General features: G+C 52.8%; 1 protein-coding gene across 2 annotated transcripts in view; it reads left to right on the top strand.

Moving 5' to 3' along the window:
• Positions 1 to 7370, top strand: part of TFCP2L1 (transcription factor CP2 like 1) — a 58911-nt gene extending 51541 nt beyond the window's left edge. For both annotated transcript variants that reach the window (XM_032638681.1, XM_032638680.1), the window contains 3 exons: positions 1211 to 1353; positions 5618 to 5669; positions 6921 to 7370. In XM_032638681.1, coding sequence (XP_032494572.1) covers positions 1211 to 1353; positions 5618 to 5669; positions 6921 to 6967 — 242 coding nt within the window. In that variant the 3' untranslated portion in view covers positions 6968 to 7370. The remainder of the gene's footprint in view (positions 1 to 1210; positions 1354 to 5617; positions 5670 to 6920) is intronic.
• Positions 7371 to 19609: the final 12239 nt, after the last annotated feature.

Below are 19609 nucleotides of genomic sequence, written 5' to 3'. Positions count from 1 at the left end.
TTATAAAAAGGAATCTTACAACAGAGGCCTGGGATTCTTCCCCGGCGTTAGTTTGGGAAGGAAGGTTACACAGCGACCACATTCTCTGAACAGGGTCTGGGTGCGGGTCTTCCTATTTGAAATCTTGGGAAGGCGAGTCTCTGGTGTGGCTGGAACCCCATGGCCTCTGCCACCCCCTCAAAGGGAGCCACCGTGTGTGCGTGCGTGCGTGTGTGTGTGCGCGCACGTGGTTTTAGCATACCAGGCCGCCGATCAGATTTGTTGAACCAAGGCTTCCTTCCTTAGTTGAGCAAGGAGTTTCAGCACCTCTTGTTTCATCCAGCTGTGTTTTACTTTTTAAGGGACTTGAAGTTCCTGGGCATTGCTTCATCCCCCGCAGTTCACCCACGGGGTTTGCTCCTCCTCCCCGACTGGTTTGGGTTTTTGCTTCCAGCCTCAGGGTCCCTGTTGTCTCAACTGTCTGGTGATATTCCTGGTGCCCCCCCCCCCACCCCGCCCTTTGGGGTCACAGCGCTCCAGCTGACTATTGTTTGTGCCGTGGAGAAGGGTAAGGACAGACCCTTTCTCTTCTGCCGTCAGGTAGCAATTATCTTACGTCTCACTCTTGGCCACAGGAAGCTGTCTAGTAACCCCTTTAACCAGTGGAAGGGAGGGAATGCAGACACAGGATTTTCTCCTCCATAGCAGTCCACACCTCAGAATCACCGGAAGCTTCTAAGAAATGCAGATTTCGGCAATTCCCCGGCAGTCCAGGGGTTAGGACACTCGGGGGCTTTCACTGCCATGGCCCCGGGTTCAATCCCCGGTCAGGGAACTAAGATCCCGTAAGCTGTGGGTCACAGCCCCCCCCACCACCAAAATTTTTTTAAATGCAGATTTCGGCCAGCTGTTTCCCCTCCAGCCTCCACCCCTAGATGGGCGTCCTTGGTCCAGGGTGGATGCAGGGATTCTCCATTTTACACAAGTCCCCCAAGAGAGAATGAAACAGGAATACAGAACGGAGCCTGGAATCTTGTCAGCTGGTGCTGGGCCGAGAGGGAGCCTTGCGACTTCCAGATGCGTCCCCAGTACAGCCAGAACCTGCGAGTCCATCTGGGGGTGGACATTCTTACAAGCACGTTACTGGTTTGGGGGGTCGGGGGAGAGGGTAGGCGGGCTCCTTTGAAGGCAGCCACTTGTCCTATAGAACGCCCTGTCCACCGCCCTGCAGTGTACCATGCCATCTTCCTGGAGGAGCTGACCACCTTGGAGCTGATCGAGAAGATCGCCAACCTGTACAGCATCTCCCCGCAGCACATCCATCGGGTGTACCGGCAGGGTCCCACCGGCATCCACGTGGTGGTCAGCAACGAGGTGAGCGCTGCAGCCCCGCCGGCCCGAGGTGCTGGGCCCAGGGCTATGGGCGGGAGCCGCGGACCCACATCCGAAATGCGCCCTGCGGGGCTTGGGGGGGACTTTAGGCTGAAGATGGCAAACCGGGTTCATCTGCCTATGGCCTGCTCTCAGCTGCAGGGGCTGCCCGGGGAGCTGGGAGAGAGGGGTCTGAGGCCATGACCACGGGCTCTGAATAGCTGTCGCCTCTCCATCTGGAACCCCGCCCTCGGCCAGGTGCCCTGCTCGCATCCCTGCCTTGGGGGCGCTTACAGTCAGGGCTGTGAGGACTCAGACGCAGGTGCTCACCCAGGGCAGGGGCGGGGGCTGGGAGGGGGCAGGCCCGGGAGAGGTGACACGGGCTGGGTTGATGATAGAGAGGCCGGGGCTCTCGGGGAACAGAGGCGTCCTCTGCTGAATGGTGAAGGTGCCACAGCCTTCCAGGGTCTGTCTCTGGCCACACAGGCCTCTGCAGGGCATAAGCGGCCCCTGACAGAGGACACAGATACAGAACACAGCCCCCTGGCGACCGTGCCCTCGAGTGATCAGATCCCACTGCTGGCTCCTGAGGGAGTTATCAAACGGGCTTGATGACATGTTTCAGGCGTTCCTGCCTGTTGTAGAACAAAAGCTTTTAAGCTTGTCTTATCCTGGAGCCCTTCTCTTAATAATAGTAATAATAATACTAATAATGAGTTCCATCAGCGCTTACTGTGTCCCGGCGACTGTTCCAAGTGACTCATTTAATCCTGGCAGCCTCCCTGTGAGGCAGGTGCTGTCATGAGCCCGTTTCACAGATAGGAAACAGGCACAGAGAGGCTGCGTAATGGCCCCAGGGTGCACAGCTCGTAAGAGGTTGGGCTGCGGTGGGAAGGCTGGTGGCCCAGCAGCAGAGCCTGAGCGTCGAGCCCACAGACTCTCCAACCACCCCTGAAATGAGGCGTTTACACAGAACTGTCCTGATACGAGCAGAGGTGGAACCCTGAGCCCCCAGCCCAGCCCCCAGCAGACCCTCCACCCACCCTGGGAACTCTGCAAGCCTCAGCAAAAGATGATGGAGCGAACGGTACAGGAAGGGGGGCTGGGAAAGCAGGGAAGTTGTGGGCTTCGGAATTGGACCCATGTCCCCACCTGGACTGGCTCCTCGTAGCCGGGTGACCTTGGGCAAATCTACTTAATGACTTTGAGCCTCAGTTTCCATGTCTGCAAAACGGGGATGATTCTATCCATCAAGCAGGCTGTAGTAAGGATAAAATAGAAAACAGTGTCAGGTACCGGCAGATGCTAAATTAGCCAGGCACTTGTTTTGGGAAACAAGTGATGGAGAGATCCTTAAATTTGACAGCGTGTAACATGTAAGGCTTTTAATGGTCTGTATATTTCATAAATCGTCATCATCAGGGGCAATCCTGTTGTCACTTGTCATCATAATTGCCCAAGCCCCCCCTAAGTGGGAGTCCTCCGTTTCATGGGAGTTTCATCCTGGGGGTGGGCAAGGTGGTGTTTTCCTTCCTTTTTAAAAAAAAATATTTATTTATTTATTTTATTTTTTGGCCGCGCCGTGTGTTAGTTGTGGCACTCGGGATCGCTGAGGCGTGCGGGATCTTTCCTTGCGGCGCGTGGGCTTCTCTAGTTGTGGCATGCGGGTTTTCTCTCTCCAGCTGTGGCGTGCGGGGTTAGTTGCCCTGAGGCGTGTGGGATCTTAGTTCCCTGACCAGGGATCGAACCTGCGTCCCCTGCACTGGAAGGTGGATTCCTTACCCCTGGACCACCAGGGAAGTCCCTTCTGTCCTTTTTAATTAAAAAGTAATTCACAATTCGTAGAAGTCAGGCCATATAAGCAGAAGACAAGTGTGAAAGGCCCTTATCTTCTCCACTCTCTTTTCCTAGCGGAGTTACCTTAGGTTTGATGTAATTCTGCCAGATAACTTTTTGTGTGTGTGTCCATTGCATGCCTGAGTGTGTGTAGGTGTGGGTTTTTTAAAAACACACAACCAGGATCCATTTGAACAAAGGGCCATTGATCTGCAACTTGCTATTGTTGTCACCAGTTCAGAATTCCTTCCACATCGTTAAATCAAGTGTACGGTGGCTGTTTTTTGGCCCCCGTTTCACAGATAAAGCACATGAAGCCCAGAGTTGCTGGCCTGAGCAAGTCCTGTAGAATAGCCGGGAAGCGTGAAACGCCCTGAGCATCAGGCAGTAGTGACGACATGGAAAACTCGTCAATTTGCATCTCACAAATGCATTTCTGCGGTGAAGACAAAAGCCAAGAATGCTCAGAACCCTTGCAATTTCACAGGTCCCTGAAGGGGTTCCTTCCCCCAGCTTGCCCTGTGCGCCCCCCCCAGAGCAGGCAGTTAAGCCAGTGAAGCAGAGAACAGAACTCAAACGCCACCTCGGCTAAGTAGGTGATTCTTATTCCCCTGAAGTCTCCTTGCCTCTTAACCCCGAATCAGTTGGAAACCTTTGGTTCTTAATTGCCCGGAGCACTGGAGGTGGCCTGGCCAGCCGTGCAGCCGGCCCCTGGGGTGCAAGGGCACTTCATTAAACAAGGCAGTTACTGATTAAGCCCGTGTGGGCCCTGCTTCAGGTTTGGCATGCCCCAGCAGTGGGGTTGCCAAGAGTCCCCGAGGGAGCAGGTCGGTGGCATAGCCTAAATGTACTTCATGCATCATTAGGGCCTGGGGGAGGGGCAGGGGTCGACAGGTGGACGGATTTGCAGGATCTGGGGCAGTCATCCGGCGGGGGGCAGTAAAATGTGGGTTGTACTTTTCATCTGGAAAGGGGTTTTGCCGTCCCATTGGCTAGTATGTGTGTTGTGGGTATGTTTAGGTGGATGTGTACATTTTTCATATTGTTTAAAGGTGTACTGTGAAATGCAGCATACATATTTAGAATAGAGGGAGGTCATTTGTAGAGTTTAAAGAGTAACTAAAGTACTCGATGCCTGCACTCAGGTTAGTGCGGTGTTTGTTAGAACCCCTCTGTGGGCTAATTTCGTGTTCCCCTCCAGTGCTGGTTTGAATTTTATACTGATCATTCCCTGGTTCTTCTTCAATACATTCTTTAATTTCACCTATTTTTAAACTTCATAGAAGGGGGATAGGAGTGCCTTCTTCAGGGACTTACGGTTTGTGATTCATGCATGTTGAGGGGCACTGGAGGTCACCGGCCCTGTCGAGCAGCCGGGTGTGATCAGGTCCTAGTTTGTTCCCGCTGCTTCTACTGCTGGGCGACGTGAGGGCTGTTTCTAGCATCCTTAGGTGTGTTTTGCGTGTGTACATGCAGGAGCTTACCTGGGGCACCTGCCTGCAGGAGAGATGTGTGTGGTCGTCTGTGCTGCGTCCCGTGAACAGTTGTAGAAAGCAGTCATTTGGATGAACGACCCCCCCCCCGCCCCCCAGAAGAGGATGCCCGTTCCCATTGCTCTGCATCCTGGTTATACATATATTTTTATCATCGAAACAGCCTCATTTTACAGACAGCGCCTGGAGACAGGAAGTTGCCTTATCTAAGGTCACCGGGCTGTTAATCAAAACGAGAGCTCCAGAGAGGGGGCTGGTGAGTAATCATAAGCTTCCTGCCCCGCATTTGTAGACGCAGGGAGTGGACTGCTGTTTATAGTTGGTCCTCAAAGGACTCTGATATGCAGAGCCTACGAGGGTTTCCTTAAAGCATTTTTTTCTTAATTGAAAGATGGTTTATTTACAATGTCGTGTTAGTTTCAGGTGTACAGCAAAGTGATTCAGTATATGTGTATATACATATATGTGTTCTTTTCTTAGATTCGTTTCCCTCATAGGTTGTTACAAGATGTTGAATATATTTCCCCGTGTAAAGCACTTTAGTTTTTTTAGTTTTTCTATCTGGTGCTGTTTTATACACACCCGCTCCTGTAACGTGTCCTTATAGGGATTGGAAAACCCAGTCACTAGGAAAAAAGCAAAACGAAAGCGAGTCAGGAACAATTTAGTCTTTTATTAAACGTTTACATCTTCATTCTCTTCCAGGCTTCTTTCCATCCTTTACATTCAGTTTTTGTTACTCGAAACTGTAATTGCTTTGTCCATCTACTCTGTATCACGTTCTCTCCGTGAGAGCTAAGCGTAAGCGTCTTCCTGCACTTGCGTAAACGCGGCGCCTGTCATTTCTGATGCTGCGAGCGGCTGGACTCCGTGTCAGTGAGGCTTTTCAGTCTCTGAACTCGTTGTTGAAGGGACATAGTCTCTCTTTCGCCTTTCAGATGGTGCAGAATTTCCAAGATGAATCCTGTTTCATCCTCAGTACCTTAAAAGGTAAAGCCCCTGCCTCCCCGCCTTTTCTTGTTTAATTAAAGGATGTTGGCTGCACTCCCCCCGGGTTAACGGAGTATCGGGGAGGGCAGGCTGGTGAGTGGGGCCTGCATGGGGTGGGCCCTCGAGAGAGTGTTACCTGGGACCATCCTCTGGGAAAAAGAAACACACACTTCCCGGGAAGCCTAGCCTCGGAAACGTGAGAGGTGGTGCGGCTGGCGCCAAGGTCACTTTGAAAGGGGAATCCTGGCCAGACAATATGTGCTTCACGAACCCCGTGCCAACGAGAAGTACTGTAAGTCCTCTACACACGAACCTTCAAGTTGCAAACTTTCAAAGATGCGAGCGTGTGTTCACGTGTCCAGTCACGTAAGTTAGTTCACGTGTCTGGCGTACACTGTCACGTGCGTGCATCCTCTACAAGTGGTTGTGCTTTTGTGTGCTTAATGTACAGGACCGTATAGAGTACAGTATCTTTATTTCGAGCCCAGGATGTCCGGAAGCAGGTGTAGAAACAGTACTATATAGCTGATTGTGTTAGTTGGGCACCTAGGCTTACTTTGTTGGACGTACGAACAAATTGGACTTACGAACGTGCTCTCAGAATGGAACTCGTTCGTGTGTAGGGGACTTACAGTAAGACGCGTTTGCATGTTTCTAAAGTGTGGGTCTCTGGGAGGAGTGGGCATGGAATACAGCAGCTGAGTCTGCAGGCCGTGCGGATCGGGGACCCGGGGCTGGGTGGGACCAGGGGGACACGGAGGACCCACCTGAGGAAGGGGTCTGAGAAGGAACTCACATGCCAGGAAAAGTGGGAGACCAGCTGTGACCCCCTGTAGGGCTGGGGCAGGTGAGTGTGGGGGTTAGGTGGGAATGAAAGCCCCCTGACCGGGCCATAGACCCTGGACCGTGGCCCTGGACCCTCCCCCCTGTTCTCTGCATCTAGCCACCGACTGCCTTCAGAGGCCTGGGGGCCACCACGCCCGAAGCCTCCTCGGACATAGGCCCTTCAGTCCTTGGGCCTCAGGCTGTGGTGGAAAAGCCCGCTGTCAAAAAGAAACTCAACAAGGCAGCCGTGAAGGTGTACGTTGAGATCTCTGCTTTTGTCAGCTTGCTTTTTTCTGCACAGTCTCATTTGGGTAGCCTCTGCCAGTGTCCACGGCAGGGTGTCTGCTGGTACCCTAATCCCATGGCCCCCAGATGCCACAGCGCCCTGCCTTTCTTCCTGTAAAACGCCATGTTTGTCTCTTGCAGCCGAGAGCAATGACGGCTACCACGTGATCCTGAAATGTGGCCTCTGAACAGAGACGAGCAGGCAGCCACCTCCTACCCTCAGCCCCACGGACCCCCCTTGGATGTAGAAATCGCACCCTGGGAAGCTGCGGCGAGGAGGGGCCTGGCCCAGCCCGTGAAAGCCACAGACCAACCCCTAGCCGAGACCCTCGGAGGCCATGTCTCTGGCGGGCAGAAAGCCTCCGCCTCCCCCTCCCCCTAGCCCCAGCTTGGGAGCGGTTCCCTGTTTTTCTTCCCAGCCCTGCCATTCTGAAGAGGCCGACGGTGGGGCATCTCCTCTGACGCTCCCCTAGTTGGAGGCTAGCTCACCGGGTACCTGGGTGCCGCCTGTACTGGTCCCTGCCTTCACCCTCTTCTCTGGTAACTGGCTCAGTGATGGGGCTGCTGACGAAATGGGGGTTTGCGACTGTTCTCCTGTCTTCGTGTCGGTTTCCTGTCTCCGTGACCCTGGTGAGCATCCGTCTTTCCCGTTGCTGGGTGGATCGATGGGAGTTGGGTTTATTCTGCGCCTCCTGCTTCTTTCACGTTTACCTTGATTCTAAGGGTCTGCTGCTGCTCAGAGCCCAGAGGTGGGCTCGCATCTCTTCACTGCCGGGCTAGACACGCCACGGGGCCACACAGACCTAGTTCTAAGGCCCTTGGGAGGGACAGGGGGAGGCTAGAAAGACTAATTTTAGGCCAAATTCTCATGAATATAAAAGGGAAGAGAACCAAATGATTCCTCTTGAGCTCCTTCGGTATAATTTTATTTCCTAAGCAATCATGGGTAAAGGAGGACTAGGAAATGAACATTCCATTGTAGGATCACATGACCTTGACTATCCCGACACCAGGCCCTCTTGAATGGACTCAGCAAATCCCATTTAGAGAAGACCTCCAAACTTGCCGAGCTTCTTAGAGACATTGTATCCTCTGGGAGGGGTCCCCTTTAAATGTTTCTCTTTTTTTCATTTGTAGAGGGTGTGTTTGGGGCACTTCACCTGCACTGGAATGGTTGGATCACCTTTCTTAGTGGCCTAACTTTGGGGAAATTTGAATATCAGTAACCAGTAGACTCAGCAAGTAGTCTTTATCTCTGTTTCCTGGGACCCACTGATCTGTACTGGCCCCAGGCTTCAACTCTTTGCTCATGTAAATTCAACTTACAAAGCGTGGTGAGCGCTGTGACCAACCGAGTAGGACTTGACAGCTTTTAAAGTGGAGCTTTGGGGGAATGTAGAGATGATCCGAACGGGTAGACCTTGCTTTACAGATGGAGAAACCAAAGCCCAGAGGGGCGAAGCCACCTGCCTGATATCACATAGTGATAGGGTAATGACATAAATTTGTCATCTAAACCAGGACACTTCTGAGAGTGAAAGGGGCTCTAGCAGTAACTGCTTTGGGACAACGGGTGTGGTGTCCTACGGTGTAAGGACAAGCTTCTGGTTCCCTCTCCTTTTTGGGGGGTGGGGGAGAGGAGCACATAACAGCTTTACTGAGATATGATTCACATACTGTACAATTTACCCGTTTATAGTATACAATTCTATGATTTTTTTAGTCAATTCACAGAACCACCACATCAATTTTAGAACATTTTCATCATCCCTAAAAGAAACCCTGTACCCTTGGCAAGTACTCTCCTATTTTCCTTACAATTCCTCTACTCCTAGGCAACCACAAATCTTCTTTCTATATGGGTTGACCTATTCTGGACATTTCACGTATGTGGAATCATACAATATGTGGTCTTTTGTGACTAGCTGTTTTTTCACTTCACATAGTGTTTTCTAGGGTCATCCATATTGAACATATATCAGTACTGCCGTCCTTTTTATAGCTTAATAATATTTCATTCTATGGCTATACCACATTTGTGTATCCATCCATCATTTGATGGATATTTGAGTTGTTTCTACCTTGGAGCTATTATGAATAATGCTGCTATGAACATATTTGTACACGGTTTGGTGTACACCTATGTTTTCTTTTAGGAATATACATATGAGTAGAATTGCTGGGTCGTATAGTAAGTCTGTGTTTAATAACTTTTTGAGGAACTGCCAGACTGTTTTCCAAAGCAGCTGCGTCATTTTACATTCCCATCAGCAGTGTATGAGGCTTCCAGTTTCTCTACATACTGATCAACACTTGCTACTCTCTCTCTGTCATTTTGATTATAGCATCCCAGTGGGTGTGACGTGGTGTCTCATCGTGGTTTCGATTTGCATTTCCCTGATGGCTAGTGATGTTGAGCGTTTCATGTGCTTACTGGCCATTCATACATCTTCTTTGGAGAACTGTCTATTCACCTCCTTTGTCTATTTTCAGTTGGCTTATTTGTCTTTTTATTATTGAGCTGTGTGAGTTCTTTGTATATTCTAGATGCAGGTCCTTTATCAGATATATGAGGTGTCAACATGTTCTCCACTTCTGTGGGTTGCCTTCACTTTCATTATAAGAAAGTGAACTTTCTTAACTTTTACCTCTGAAGGGCAAACGTTTTTAATTTTGATGATGTCTAAGACACCTATTTTTTCTCTTGTTGCTTATACTTTCAGTGTCCTATATAAGAAACTCTCACCTAACCCAGGGTCAAGAAGATTTATGCTTATGTTTTCTTCTAAGAATTTTGATAGTTTTAGCTCTCCAATAGTCTTTGATTAATTTTGAGTTAATTTTTATATATGGTGTGAGGTAGGGGTCCAACTTCATTCTTTTGCATGTAGATATCCAGCTGTCCCAGCACCAGTTGTTCAGAAGACTATTGGAATCCCCATAGAATTGCCTTCATACTGTTGCTAACGGCCCCTGATTCTTACTGGATCTTTTTTTCTGCGACATGGGGCTGTCATTAGGAAGCTCACCTTTTTTTTTTTTAAACTCAGCCCATGTTTGGCTCCCCCATTTTTACACCTGGCTTTCTATTCTTGCTGTCTCCCCCCTTTCCCTGTCTCAACAGTACTGGGTCACGTCACTCTCTGATGTTCTGCAACCTTTCTGGGTGTGTAGTTCCACACGTCAGTTGTAGGGCATCAAGACCAGTCATTTCCTTTTTTGAGGAGACAGAGTCGCACAGAAGTGGAATAACTTGCTCAGGGTCCCCCAGATCCAGGACTAGACTGTTGATCTTGTGCCTGCTGGCCTTTCAAGGTGTCTGCCATTCACTAGACCCAAGAGATGCCACTACCCAGACCCAAGTGATGGCAGGCTGAAATCTTAATTCTAAAAATGTGGTAGGCTACTATTTTTATTTCTTCATTCCAGATGAGGGTCTAATCAAGATCTGGTACCTTAAGTTTGCTGTAGGTAGAGTCTTCCGTTCTCTGGAATGCACTTACAGAGAAGTAGAAAATAATAAATACAAAAAAAGAATACACATAGTCATTTGGTACCAAAATGTTTTTGCCGCCCAAATCAGCAGCTCGTCCCTTCCACAGGGATCAGCTGAGCTAGCTGTAGGATTTTGGGTTTTGTTTCTGTTTTGTTCATTTTATTAAAGTACAGAAAAGCTGTAGCGCTCCCCACCCCTGTCCACTGTCTTTCTTGTGAGCTCTGAGTCCAGAGTCTGGGCCTGCTGGACAGGCAGCCCCTCCCAGAACTGTCCCCTCTGCCCCCACGTATTCTAGGCTGTGGCTTCTCGGCAGCAACATTTTAAAAGGGATCCGCAGAGGGACAAAAGATAAACTGTGCGCTTGGGCCACTGTCTCGGGTTGCCTGAAGCTGAGTGCTTTATTCTCAGGCCATCACATTTCTTTGCTGGGCAGGTGTCTGTTTGCAAGTCTGTGATGAACCTTCTCCTGGTTACCAAGTTGCACCTTTATAATAAAGACACGGGCTTTTGAATGGGGGAAGGGCCGATGGGCCTTTGGAAAGAGCAGGATGGGGGAGGGAGGTCGAAATCTTGGTTTGGGGTCCTAAGCGAAGGTCAGATGTTGCCCTGGTGACCTTCTGCCCGAGGGCCTCTTGGGAAGAGCTGTGAGCCTAGAGGGACCTTTCCTGGGAGCACAGTGGAGCTGCCTGAACAGTGTGTCACCAGTTTCCAAGTCCAGAGTGGCGTCAGGGGTGGGCTGAGTAAGTTAAGGTCTGAAAATCATTAACGAGTTGACGAGGAGAATGGAAAAGCCTCTTTTGCTGCTGTCACGGGGCAAAAGAAGGCAGCCCCCAGGCTCTCAGAGAAGATGGAAAAGCAGGTGACCAAGAGCCAGGGGTCCTGGGTCCCCAGACCCTCACTTGGCTTCTGCCTCTCTGGTCTTGCCTCCTCTCTGGGAGGCCTCTGGGGTCGTGGCTGACTCAGTCCTCTGTGAGTCTGAGGGGCAGCAAGGCTTTCCGTCTTTCCCACCATCAGAGTCTTACTGTGGGTAGGTGGCGTGCGTGTGTGTATTTCCTCGTGGTACTTGGCACCTCAGATGCTCCCGCTTGGGCTGGTGCATGCACCGCAAGGTTTGCACACGTTTCAGCGTGAGGCATGGCATCTTAGCTGTGTCTTTAAGAATCCAGCCTAGCTTACAACCGGGTTGACTTGACTCCATCAGCGCTCTTCAGAGTGGCCGCCAGCTGTTCCCTGCAGCCTGAGGCTGGATTCCATCGGCTGGCTATGTGTCTACGTTATAGATGCATGTGTGCGTGCGTGCGTGCGTGCAGGCATGCGTGCACGTGTGTGTTTATGGATGCGCGTGGACCCCTTTCCCTACCCCTGTATCTGCCGTGAGCACAGCCCTGAGCATCCTCAGCTTACCTAGATGCGGTGATTACAGCTGCTCTCTTTAGATCTTATGGGATCCTCCTGGTTTAGACTCCGTTGACGAAGATGCTTAGGGCACAGTTGCCCTAATCGAGGGGAAATGCCCACCCTAAGTCCCGCTCATCTGGGGAGGGGAGCAGTGCTGGCAGCTGTCATCTGACCAGGACCCCAAAGGAGTCCGTGGAGTTGGTCTTCCTTGAAGCTGCCTCAGGTGCCCTCTGTCCCCTAGGGCTGTGTATCCTGTGTGTGACATCATCAGTCAGGCTGGCCAATAGGAAATGTTTGTACACTCCGTCTGGTCACCTCCCAGCCCTCTCCCCTCTGTCCTGTGGGGACAGGGCAGTGAGGTGCTGGGCAGCCACGCCCCACCCCGTCCCCCGGCCTCCTTCCCAGCGGCATCCTGAGAGCCGCTTGCAGCCTCCGCCCAGCTCTCCAGAGCTCCCTGCAAAGGCTTCTCCTGGGCTTTCTCTGTCCTTCTGCTCCCTTGGGGAACGGCTAAGTTCTGAGGGGCGCCCCCGCTTGTCATGTAGGGGCCCTTCTAGCGGCAGTGTCCCCAAGAAATAGCTCTGAGAGGTGGCTTTGCTGTTCTATGCAGGGCAGCTGGTAGGGTGAGGTGGGGAACGGCGGGCACTGCTTAAATCTGCGGCTGAGCCGCCCTGCCCTCCCGGCCGCCAAACCAGCCCCCTCCGAAGAGGGAGTGTGTCAGCCTGTCCTGTGCCCTTCATCCTGGGGAGCCCTGAGGGTGGTCTCCAGGGAGCTAGCAGGGACCAGGGAAGCCTTTTATCATGGAAGGTTCACAATCCTTTCTCAAAGGCAGAAGAATGTAGTTAACCCTGGTACCCGTCACCCAGCCTCTGCAGTGGTCACCCTACACCCACTTGTCAGGAGCTGAATGCAGCTCCCTGCTGGGTTTCGTGGTCTCTTTGATGACAGTGAACACTGAACCCAATGAAGTGGAAGGCATCCTGTACCCCTCCCCTGTTCCATTCCCATTAGTATACCTGTATTACCAAAAAATGTACTCAAAGGTTATATTTTGAATTTCATCATCAAAAACGTTACGGAAACTTGTTTTCTCTTATACTGACATAATATCGATTTACCTCCTCTTAGCCTTTAAAGCCCAAAATAGGTCCCATCCAGCCCTTTGCAGAAAAACTGCCCACTGCTGAGTTAGACCTCTGTTACTCTTCCCCCTGGATTATGTTGAAGAAAATCCTAGAAAATAAGGACTTTTAAAAATAATAAAAAAAAAAAAAGGATTTTGTTCGGAGCTTTGAAGCAGGAGAGTCATTTAGCTGAGCAGTCTTTGAACCCCTGCTGCCTGTTGGGCATGCGGCCCCCTTCCCCCCCCCCCCCCCCCGCCGGCTCTGCCCCAGCCACTCAGGAACCAGAGCCCTTTGCTCTTACCCCTTCCCTCCTGCTGTCCAGTTCCTGGAGACCTGCTGGACCCTTGGATCCCCAGGGCAGGGTGCTGGGGGTTGGTGTCCCGAGGGCCAGGTGCGGGGAGGGACCTCTACTGGCCCCGAGCCACGGTGGGTGGCGGCCTGCTGACTTCCGTCACTGGGACTTTCCTGTCCTGGGAGGTGCAGCCTGACCTTCACCTCCGTGGTGCCTTGAGGACCTCGCAGCTCCTTGGGGTCCCACAAATTCCTCCGCACGTGTCTGCTGCTCTTCCTCTGATGAGGGCCCCACTTGTGGCAGCCTCAGGTGGCCGGTGCTCCCTGGGCCCGATTCCCAGCTCTGGCCCCGGAGAAGCCAGCCCCCAGGCAGCCTCACGTGGTGAATCCCTCATGCTGAGGTCCAGCCGGGATGGGGCCACCTCCCTGTGGCTTGGCCATCCTTTCTGGGCCCCCCGGCTCCTTCGCTCCCTGTGCAGATGGCCGGAGCCTGCGGCCGGTCCTCTGTTAATACCAGCCGTTGATGCTGGCTGGCTTCGCCTGGGTCACACATTGTGCTCTGTGCTTTGCCGTTGTCTCATTTGAGCCTCCCCACGGCTCCGAGGCCCCCGAAGCCTGGTTTCCAGGTGAGGAAATCAAGACTGAGAAATCAGACAGGGGCCCAGGGTCCTACGACTACTGGTGGGCTGAGCCGGGGTCTGGATTCCACATCCAGACATGCACGCTCTCGCCCCAGACACGCAGGTGGAGGGAGCCCTTTTGTCCTTAACACTCACTTTTGTGCCGACATCATCCCTGGGCTCCACGCCCTGGTTGGGGACAGCAGAGAAGGGCATTGTTTTGTGTGCCTCCCACCAGCCCTCCCCTTGCTGGGCAAAATCTTGCTTACTGTGTTCGCCAATGTTCCTGTATTGAAAGTGATTTCTTTCTTAAAATGCCACTTCCTCACCTTTCTTGGGTGACTCTTCTCTAAAGGTGGCGGGTGTCCTGATTGGGGTGGTGTGGCCCTGGGATGGGTCAGGTGGGTGTGACGGCAGCGGGATGGGGTCATGGCGTGGGTGGGGGGAGTGGGCATTGAAGCAGAAGTTGTCACACTGCCACGTTTTGTACCCGAAATAAAGCATATTTTGCACTTGTTCCTGTACCATTCTGCAGACGAGAGATCTGTTTGGGGTTCTGTGCTTGGGTCAGAAAGCAAATAAAACTCATTTGTAAGAAACCTCTGTGACTCGGGCCTCTGGCCTTTTAATTTTTTTTTTCATTTGTATTGATAAAATGCACATAACAGGAAATTTACCATCTTCAACATTTTCAAGGGTAGGATCCAGCGACAAGTACATTCACACTGTTTCGTGCAACCGTCACTACCGTCCATCTCCGGAAACTTTCTGTCTTCCCCAACTGAAACCCTGTCCCATTAAACAGCAGCCCCGCCCCCTCCCCCTCCCCCCAGCTTCTGGATACACACCCACCCGGAGGTGGAGTTGCTGGATCTTATGGTCCATTCCCACCGGTGGTGCACAAGGGCTCGAATTTCTCTGCATCCTTACCAACACTCACTTTCTCTCTCTCTTTTTCTTTTCTTTTTTGGATAGTACCATCCTCATAGGAGGCCTGGGGTCTTTGAAGCTTGATCAGTGGGTGGGCTGTTTTGAGCCCTGCTGGGGGCACATCTGCGGTGGCCACCACCCTAGACCCTTGTCACCGCCTAGCCCAAGGCCAACATGTGACCTTGCACAGCCTAGCACAAGGCCTGGCAGGACCAGGCTCCCAGGGACAGGAGGGAGCAGCTGGGGTGAGGGTCCCGGGGTGGGGGACAGCTTGATGTTTTCCAAGATCCAAAGGAAAGTGATGCCATGGGGGGCTTGGGGTAAACAGATGGAGATCGGGGATCAGGTCAGATAAAGCTGTGCTTCTCTGGGCTTACGATCTTACCCAGTACATGCTCACCTACCTATGAACAAGAGTCTCACAGGGGGCTTCCCTGGTGGCGCAGTGGTTGAGAGTCCGCCTGCCGATGCAGGGGACGCGGGCTCGTGCCCCGGTCCGGGAAGATCCCACATGCCGCGGAGCGGCTGGGCCCGTGAGCCATGGCCGCTGAGCCTGCGCGTCCGGATCCTGTGCTCCGCAACGGGAGAGGTCACAACAGTGAGAGGCCCGCGTGCCGCAAAAAAAAAAAAAAAAAAAAAAAAAAAAAGAGTCTCACAAAACAGTACTCGAACGATTGCATTTCACCTTTTCTTTAGAAATGCGGGTCCTGACCTGCCAAGTTGACTTCCCAGCCCATGGGTGGGCTGTGCCTTGCATTTTGACAAGGCTCACACAGGGTCTCAGTGGGCGGGGAGGGGAGTTCTGGTTTGTTTTCTAAGCACAGTGGGACATAACCATGGAGGTCCTTAGACTAAGAAGGGATGGATGGGATTGGGCTCAAAAACTCAGAGTTGGGGACTTTCCTGTTGGCGCAATGGTTAGGAGTCTGCCTGCCAATGCAGGGGACACGGGTTCCCTGGTCTGGGAAGATCCCACATGCCGTGGAGCAGCTAAGCCAGTGTGCCACAACTACTGAGCCTGCGCTCTGGAGCCCGTGAGCCACAACTACCGAAGCCCGCGCGCCTAGAGCCCATGCTCCGCAACAAGAGAAGCCACCACAATGAGAAGCCCGCGCACCGCCACGAAGAGCTCGGGAGCTCGTCAAGGCCTCAGAGCCGTTAGAGGCTGGAGCCCGGGGGTTACCCCGCATCACCCTATCTTTCTTTCTGGCTTTGGCTGCTGGCTGTCCAGATGACTGTGTGGCCTCTGCCCCAGCAGGGAACCCAGACATGAGCAGCAGGGCGCAACAAGCACGGTGGTGTGTCCCCAGCAGTGCTCTTGGCTTACCCTGGGCAGGCACTCCAGCGGCTGGAACCTAGAGCCGCCCGGGCTCAGCGGTAGCTGCCCCTGCCCATCGATCTGCAAGAGAGCCAGCGAGGCCCAGGCAGGCGAGCCCCACCAGGCACGTCCCAGCTGGGCAGGAGCAGGGCCACACCGCAAGGTGCTCCATTTCCAGCAAACGTTCCCTTAGCCACGATGTGGGCATGAGGCTTTGGGGATGACTTGCATGTGATGCCCCATTTTCAGGCAGCAGGGTGGGGTGCCGTGATCCTCAAATTGGATAGGGTACTATGGTCCTCAAATTGTATCAGAGTCACCTGGAGATCTTGTTCAACGGACTGCTCACGCCCAGGGTTCCTGACTCTGTAGGTCTGAGCTAGAGCCTAAGATTTTGTATTTCTAAAAATTTCCCAGGTGGAACTTCCCTGGCCGTCCAGTGGTTAAGACTCTGTGCTTCCACTGCAGGAAGCGTGGGTTCGATCCCTGGTCAGGGAACTAAGATCCCGCATGCCGCACAGTGAGGCCAATAAATCAATCAATAAATAGAAAGTTCCCAGGCAACGCTGCTGGTCCGGGGGACCACACTTTGAGAACCCCTGAAGCAGTGGGTAACTGCCTTGGTTCCAAGTCAGCTTTTAGCCTTGTCACCTGGGCAATGTGACAACTTTTCTGTGCCTTGCTTTCCTCATCCATAAAAGGGGACTAATGATGCCTGTTTCCTAGGATTGTTCTAGGGATTAAATGGGTTTAAGTTATGTAAAGAGTTTGGAATGGCCCTGACAGGAGTGGTAACTTTGTTAGAACCAGTGTCCTAAGCTTGAGATTCCCTGGGAAGGGGGAGGGCTCGTAAGGCACAGGGCTGGGTCCCACTCGCTGTCTCCCATTCAGCGAGGCAGAGGTGGCGGAGGACGTCTGAGGATTTGCATTTCTCCCTGGTTCCCAGTGGGTGCTGTTTGCTGGTGGGGGACCACCCTTTGAAAACCACTGCCCTGGAGGACTGCGCCCTCTTGAAGCATCCAAGTCACCCAGGATGCAGACCTGGACCTGGGTGGGAGCTAAGAGGGGGGTGGTGGCGGAGGGGTGGGCGTGACTGGAGAATGTTAGGTCAGCGGACACAAAGGTCACCAGAACCTGAGGAGTGCAGTCACAGCTCTGGGATCATCCATCCTCAGTCTGGGGGAAGCTGATTTGGGTTGTGAAACCGGTTTCTGCCCCCAACCCCCCACCCCCGGGGAGGCAGGAGGCCTCCTGGCTGCAGGTGTGGAGGCTGCTGGCTCTCCACTCCCCTGTTTACTCTGGACCAGGCGTGGCAGCCACACTGAGCCCTTCTCGAGTCCTGGGCTGCAGCAGCTCCCACGTCACTGACTGTGGTTGTCCCCATGGAAGACCAGAGAAAGTCACCAGTTGGGGATGGGGACACACTCACTGGGCCTCTGCCCTGTGGGCTGGAGAGTCCACCAGGAGGGTGTCGGAGAGGATGGGCCCTCACGGGCTGACTCACAGGGACCAAACCCCCAGGAGCCTGAGAGAATCCGCTCCACGCCAGCAAAGCAGAGCCCCTAAAGGAGAGCTGTTCTCCCAGCTGAGCGTAGGAACCAGCAGAAGTGCCTCTCCCTCTGCATCCTGCCCTGGCCAGAGCAGTGGACAGGGCCCAAACCGTTCATGTGTTCTGCCCTCACCTGGTCCGTGAGCTGGGAAGGGCAGATGCTGGGGTTTCTGTGCTGTAGGCAGAGGCACCAAGGCTTAGCTTGGAGAGGGTTCTTGGCTCCGTCACGGGGAACCAGCCCCTCAGGGGCAGAGCCAGGCCTGGACAGCCCCCAGCCCAAGCCCCCAGAAGAACACGCTTTCCAGAGAAGACCATGCCCCATGGCTGCCCAGGGCTCTCTGGGGAAGGGAGCTTGGCGGCTGGGAGCTCAGCTGGGTTGCATATTAACCTGCCTTGATTGGGCGGATCAATATTTAAACTCAATTACAAGGGAAAGGGGTTATCTGGAGAGAGTTTTTCGGGCAGGAGTGGCTATTGGAATATCTGATCATCTGAGAGGCTGACATGGAACGGGGGTGGGGGGAGGGGGGAGGGGCTGGACCCCGAACACGTCCAGAGGGGAGAAAGGTGGATGGAGGGACATCCTTCCTCCCTCCTTCCCTCCCTCCCTCCTTCCCATCCCTCTGTGGACCCAGATCTCCTGGTACCAGCAAGATACTGAGCTTGCCAGTCCCACTCTTCCTCTGAGCTCCCGTGGGCTCCTGGGCATAGGCTGAACTGTCCGTGTGTCTGAATGCCTCCCTCACTGGGAAGAGCGCCTAGAGGACAGAGGGTGGTCTGCCTGATCACTGCCACTCTGGGGTCCAGCCCAGGGACTGGCAGGGAGAAGCCTCTCCGGGAACGTTTGTTGAATGACTAAATGAGAGCAATATGGTGGTGGGCGAGTGAAAGAGTGGGAGCTGGAGGCCCCAGGGAACGAGTGCCTGGACGGGGCAGGGGACCAGCTGGCGTGCCTTGGCAGGACTTCACGTGAGTGTATGCACTCACAGCACAGGGAATGGGGCTATGGTAGTAGGGAATGGGGAACGGGACACTTTGGATGGGAGAGTAGGGAGTTGGGAAAAGGACCAAGCACGGGGCAAAGGAACACTGGGTGGGTTGGCGTGGAAAGAGCCCTGAGTCAGGTACCCACCATGGGCTGAGGGTCTTACAGACTTTTGAATGAGCCAGAGTATACCACCAGGGAGCGTTTTTTTTTTTTTTTTTTTTCTTAAAAACTCTCCTTATCTGCCTAAAAGCAGAGCTTTCTGAAAGAATTCAGCTGCCAGATCCCTTCCCCGGGGGTTTTATAACCAGGGAAGATTGACTCCTATCACCAGAGAGAAAAAGTCAAGACGTCTTCACTTGGATAAGACATCACCTAACAAACATTGTCACAAAATGATCATCCCTCCCTCTGTTCTCCTAAGGGCCCACTTGTCATTCTGGAAAGCAAATGACTTGTTTTCCCCTTAGTGCCCTTCTCCCCCACCCCTTCCCCTACGAAGATGGTATAAAAGTCCCAAATTCTATCTGTCTCCTCGAGTCACATTTTTCTGTGAACTGCTGTGTACACAAGAGGTTAAAGTTCTGTCTTTTCTCTTGGTAATCTGCCTTCTGTTCATTTAATTCTCTGGCCCCCAATCACTGAACATCATCAGAGGGTAGAGGGAGAGATTTTCCCTCCCTGACATTTTGTGAGCTCGCTCAGTGCTCACCACACCTTTTGAGGTGGGTGTTAACGTCTCCGTCTTGCCCACAAGGAGGCTGAGGCTCAGAGAGGCTGGGTCGTCTACTCAAGGACACACAGCTGGTCCAGAGCAGAGCTAGGCTTCTGACCTGCATCTGTTGGCTCCAGGGACTGCCAGGGACTCCAGGGCTGTGCCAGGTGGCTCTGGGGAGGGGGTGATGGAGCCAGAGGTAGGGAGGAAGCACCTGCTGTTTGAGGTGTTGCTCTGAGCCAGGAGGGAGGATCCAGGACGTCTAGGTAGGTTGTGGGATGCCCTTCCTCCCAATTCTTTTTCTTTTTTGAAGTTAAAGTATAGTTGATTTACAATGTTGTGTTAATTTTTGCTGTACAGCAAAAATTCAGTTTTTCAGTTATACATATATACTCTTTTCAGTTATA

Source organism: Phocoena sinus, chromosome 7 (genome assembly GCF_008692025.1).
Source record: "Phocoena sinus isolate mPhoSin1 chromosome 7, mPhoSin1.pri, whole genome shotgun sequence".
NCBI classification, from domain to species: domain Eukaryota; kingdom Metazoa; phylum Chordata; class Mammalia; order Artiodactyla; family Phocoenidae; genus Phocoena; species Phocoena sinus.
This window is presented reverse-complemented; position numbering and strand designations above follow the sequence as displayed.